This window comes from Austrofundulus limnaeus, unplaced genomic scaffold (genome assembly GCF_001266775.1).
Source record: "Austrofundulus limnaeus strain Quisiro unplaced genomic scaffold, Austrofundulus_limnaeus-1.0 Scaffold292, whole genome shotgun sequence".
NCBI classification, from domain to species: domain Eukaryota; kingdom Metazoa; phylum Chordata; class Actinopteri; order Cyprinodontiformes; family Rivulidae; genus Austrofundulus; species Austrofundulus limnaeus.
The window spans coordinates 547,300-552,046 of NW_013952694.1; the positions used below are offsets into that span (position 1 = coordinate 547,300).

At 39.6% G+C, this 4,747-nt stretch overlaps 1 protein-coding gene across 1 annotated transcript in view; it reads right to left on the reverse strand.

The window, feature by feature from the left end:
• Nucleotides 1-145: 145 nt before the first annotated feature.
• cdkn2aip (CDKN2A interacting protein) overlaps nt 146-4,747 on the reverse strand; it is an 8,662-nt gene continuing 4,060 nt past the window's right edge. The window contains exons 3-4 of the mRNA XM_014021412.1: nt 4,473-4,597; nt 146-2,085 (exon numbers count right to left, since the gene is read on the reverse strand). Coding sequence (XP_013876866.1) covers nt 1,496-2,085; nt 4,473-4,597 — 715 coding nt within the window. The 3' untranslated portion in view covers nt 146-1,495. The remainder of the gene's footprint in view (nt 2,086-4,472; nt 4,598-4,747) is intronic.

The following is a 4,747-nucleotide window of genomic DNA, read 5'->3' on the forward strand; positions in this document are numbered from 1 at the left end:
TTTGGTTTCGTTTTCTACTGAAGTAACAAAAAAAAAAAAAAAAAAAACAGGGTTTAAGCTGCTGAATGAAACAAGGCCCTGGTGTCAAATTTTCATTTCTTCCAAACCACATTTTACTGCTGTTGAAATACATTTCCTCACATCACASATTTTCATGGTTATTTTTTATTTAAAAACATAAAGAAACAGGACTACTGAAACAACATGAAAGAGCAGGGATRTTCACACTTTAACATTAGCCCTTTCAGCATCAACTCAGACTGGGACAAAAAAAAAAAACAGATCACACTTTAACAGCAGCACTTCACCCTCAAACACATAACTGTACACACTGTWGGTCTAAAACAATATTCTTACAGCTCAGATGGCAGTATATTAAACATCTCAAATCTGTGTTTTAAACATTTACGTTGGAACAAAACAGAAGCCAGAGTGTTTAAAACAGCTACTGTAGTTAGCATTTCTGAGCGCTAGAGGAGAAATCTACAGTAAAAAAAATAAAATTAGTCATCTTATCATTACTCTCACTGCAGATCCATTTGTGTCATTCAATACAAATTACTATTCAGGATATTATGGCTGAAAATATTTCAATTATAGAATATCTGAACGGACCACAGAAGTTCAGTCAACACCACTTTAAACCCATTAAAAGAACTCAGAAATGTTTCCAACTTAAATAAAAATAGAACTTTATTGGCACTACTTCAATTAGGTCTGGTCCTGCTCAAAACCAATTAAAGTGCAGTTTATYAACAACTATGGTGTTCTAACCTGTTACAGGAAACAACCATGATTTTTAAATGTTAATGGGAACAATCCAAAAACAAAGACGGAGCTAGAAAAAAGAAAAAAAAAAACTTGATCGCTCATTTGTTTTATGCTCCAAATTGCTTTAATCAAAACAGGTTTTAAAACGTTTCAGTGATGGTTTAGCTTCTGTCTGCTGCGTGACAGTTATCACATGTGTAAAATAACACGTTACTACTGTGTAAATCAAGAACCTTACAAGTTATAACACTCTAAAAAATAAATAAGCCAAAACAAAGGTCAAATAAAATCACAAAGCAGGTTTCATCTACAGACTGGAGTGGGTGAACTATGACTACACTGCTTCTAATGTTAGCCATTAGCAAAACATACATTTTATTCCAAAAATAATGGAATAAATTCTGCTCTGATGTCAAAATGCTTTATTGTGCCATTAATTTAAATCAGATTGTGACATTTAAAATGATGCTGAACACAATCYGATGTAGATGATGCAGTCTGAATGAGTTGTGATGTCATTTTTTGCAGATTAAAGGTTGATTTCCTGATTTGGTGACCTAGCAAAAACTGTTTCTCTGTAATACAAACCAAAGCAGAGCTGGAAACACGTTAGGATGCATGGATGAGCCTTGGGTTTAACGGTAATGTTCAGCTGAATAACAGTCTGGTCTTGACGATAATGAACTCCTTCAGTAGCTCTGCAGCAGGTGGGCGTGCATGTTTTCTATGCAGAGCCCTGTTCCAGCTGCTCGTCCTGAAACGGGTAGCTGAGTGCCGGAGGAAAGCCCTGACTCCGAGGCTGTTCATCCAGYAGCATCAGATCCTCCACATCCTTCCCTTTGTACCGCCGTCTGCAAATCTTTACCATCACTTTACGCCCCTGAAAGACCTTCAGGGCTTCTTTGGAGGCCATGGCTCTGGCGGCGGGCTCGTCCCGCCCGTACCCCGTGCCCATGTAGACCGTCTGGCAGCGGATTTCACACACGTGGCCTTCCTTCTGTGCTCGGCTTGCMGGGAGGCCGGTGATGTCCTTCAGTGGTACGAACACACACGTCAGGGTCTGTTTACACGACTCCACGCAGCTTCGCAGGATTTCAAAGTGGTCCAAGTTGGGGCCGAAGCCCCCGGCCGACACCAGCTTCCAGGCCACRGCCTTGTAGAGGCGGTTGAAGAAGGGCTGGTGCTCTGCTGGCGCCTGCGGGAGGGGTCCACATTTCTGGCTTCCGGGCCGTGTGGCAGCCCTCCCAGCAGGTCGACTGTCCGGCTCATTAGGAGCATTTTTGGGTCTTTTTACGCAGCTTTCAGTGTCCTCATCTGCAAAAGACAACACAGYAGGAAAGACGTGGTTTACTGCACARGAGACAACATGTWATAGAAGAAACACAGAGCCAAGCTTCTGGTGTGGGTGTAGAAACAAGTAATTACTGTGAAACCCTGCTGGAATATTTTACTGGACTTCAACAAGCTGCAGGAACTGTGAGGTGTACAAAATATTTTTTCACCATCAATCCTGTTTACATCTTGCAGTCAGATCCTTTGTTTTTATAATGAAACTTAAGCCCTGGTATAAACCAAGGACCGGTCTGAGGTGTACACCCCACCTCTCACACGACTGCTGGAGAAAGACAAGCTCCCTGTGACCCAAAGAAGGAAAAGCAGGAAAACTAATGGATAAAATGTTTAGTTTAATGTTGTGATGAAGTTTAATGTTGCAGCAATATAATAACTCRTCCATCCTTCCATTTTCTTTACTGGTTTTCACTGCAGAGTGTCTATCTACCAGCAGTCACAGTGTGAGGGGAGGGGTACACCCTGGACAGGTCCCAAGTCCATCAAAGGGCTACAGAGAAAAACAACCATTCACAATTTAGAGTTACCAATTTACCTCATGCATGGTTTTCTTCTGAGGGAGGAAACTTTAGTACCTGAAGAAAACCCATGCATGCATGGAGAGAACCTGCAAACTACATAAGAAAACCCCAGACTGGARGTGAACCTGCAACAACTCTAACCCCTAATTTACACTAGATGCGGTTCCGCTCCACTCCGGTGAGAAGCACAGAGGAAGTCCGAGCAGCGTGTGCAGGAAATGCGAGATTGTGTGATAAATGTGTAAGTCAGAGCAAAATAATTAATTTTGTGGAAGACGGACTCTAACTGCGAAACTTTGACAGCATTTGTGTAGAAATATATCCGTACATTTATTAATATAGCTGGGATTTTGACAAAAAACTCTGCCTTTGGTGAATTGTTTAGAAAATACGGATGCTGAGCAGCTCCAGCGTCTGGCAGAAATAGGATTGAATCTAATTTTGACGGATCGCCATCTGCTGATCGCTGCCGTGTAGAGCCAGTGTAAATACTCTCATTAGCTGCGTTTCCATTGACCATGAAAATGCGCAAATTAGAATTTCAAAAATAAATTTGCAATGGAAACACAGCTAGTGATTATAATGGTTGTGTTTTTTCTGCAGAGGTCAGACCGCAGAGCAGAACCGCATCCAGTGTAAATTAGGGGTCACAACTGCTCCACCGTACTGCACAGTTTAACTTAGTGTTTTTAGGGTATGCAGTGTCATGTTGGAGGGACATGTGACTACTAATAATTGTTTTATCACAAACACCATATCCRTAGTTAGATAGCCATTTACTTTTTCTTAAATGGGTCAAACTTAACTTGCTCRTTTGTTCTGATGGTTCTGTTCAGGGCGGCTGTGGCTGAGTAGTTACAGAGAGTGAAAGAAATTTGTAACTTACAAACTGAACTTAAGCTACAGAATTATATGTATAAAAATAATTATACATTAAACAGTAGGTATTTCCCGATCCAATATGAATATCAATTCGACATCAGCCAAAAAACGAGTATCAGATTATATCAGCCTGAATCTAAACTCTCTGATATAAGCAGTCCATTCCAGATATCTGCTCAGGATTAATAACTTCAGAGACCTTGAATTGTTATTTTATATTTTAAAAGGTGTACTTTGTTTTTATTGGACTTTTTAAAGATAATTTTCATGGTCTTCTWTTTTATTTATTTTATTTCAATGTAGAATGTTCTTAAGTTTAAGTAAAATATATGTAACCCATTGGTTAATAATATATGCCAGCTTTTCTCATACATACTGGTGTTGATTATTGTTTATTGTTCGCCTCTGGCAAGACTTAACGCTCTACACTACAAAGTAAGTAATAACCGTWGGTAGAATTCATTCTGATACGATGTTGGGTCGATATCTATTGGTATCGGAAGAGGAAAAGTTAGATTGGGACGCACCTATGAAAAAGTGTGTTTTATGACCGGTCTCAATTTGTTGAGACAAACAACCATTCACTCTGTCTCACACATAGGTTAACTGGTAACTCTAAATTGTCGGTAACTCTAAATTGTCCCTAACAGTCATACATTTGGTCTGTGGAAGGAAACCAGAATACCCAGAGAAAACCCACGCATGCAAGGAGAGAAAATGCAARCTATATCCAGAACGGCCCCCGGCTGGGATTTGATTCAGCCAGTTTTCCTACTCTTGCTTTCGAGGGAGGTGCATCATGAAAAGTTTGAGAACCACTGGTAGAACTAAACACTGAATATATTTATATCCCAATATATTTAAAAAAAAAACTGATTTGCAAAAATATTAGTCTGAGCATAAACTCTAACAGTAATGTACAAATACTGTAAATATACACTGCATTACCAGCTGCGCAGCTCCTCTTTCCTTTGGCTGCACCATCTTCTTTTGTCATTTTGTGAACAGGAGCATCCTGGACGTTTATCCCCTCGCCCATCTCCTTGATCTTATCCATTACAGCCTGTGGATAACTAAAACATGAAAAAGAGGGGGAGAAMAGCAACTATTTATCTGAGCATTTCTGTTGTTTCTGCTCAAAAATGGTGAAATAAGTACTCTTTTGCTTATTTAAGTTTATGAATGTAGCTGAATTCTTAAAATAAAAAAATAAAAAAATAAAT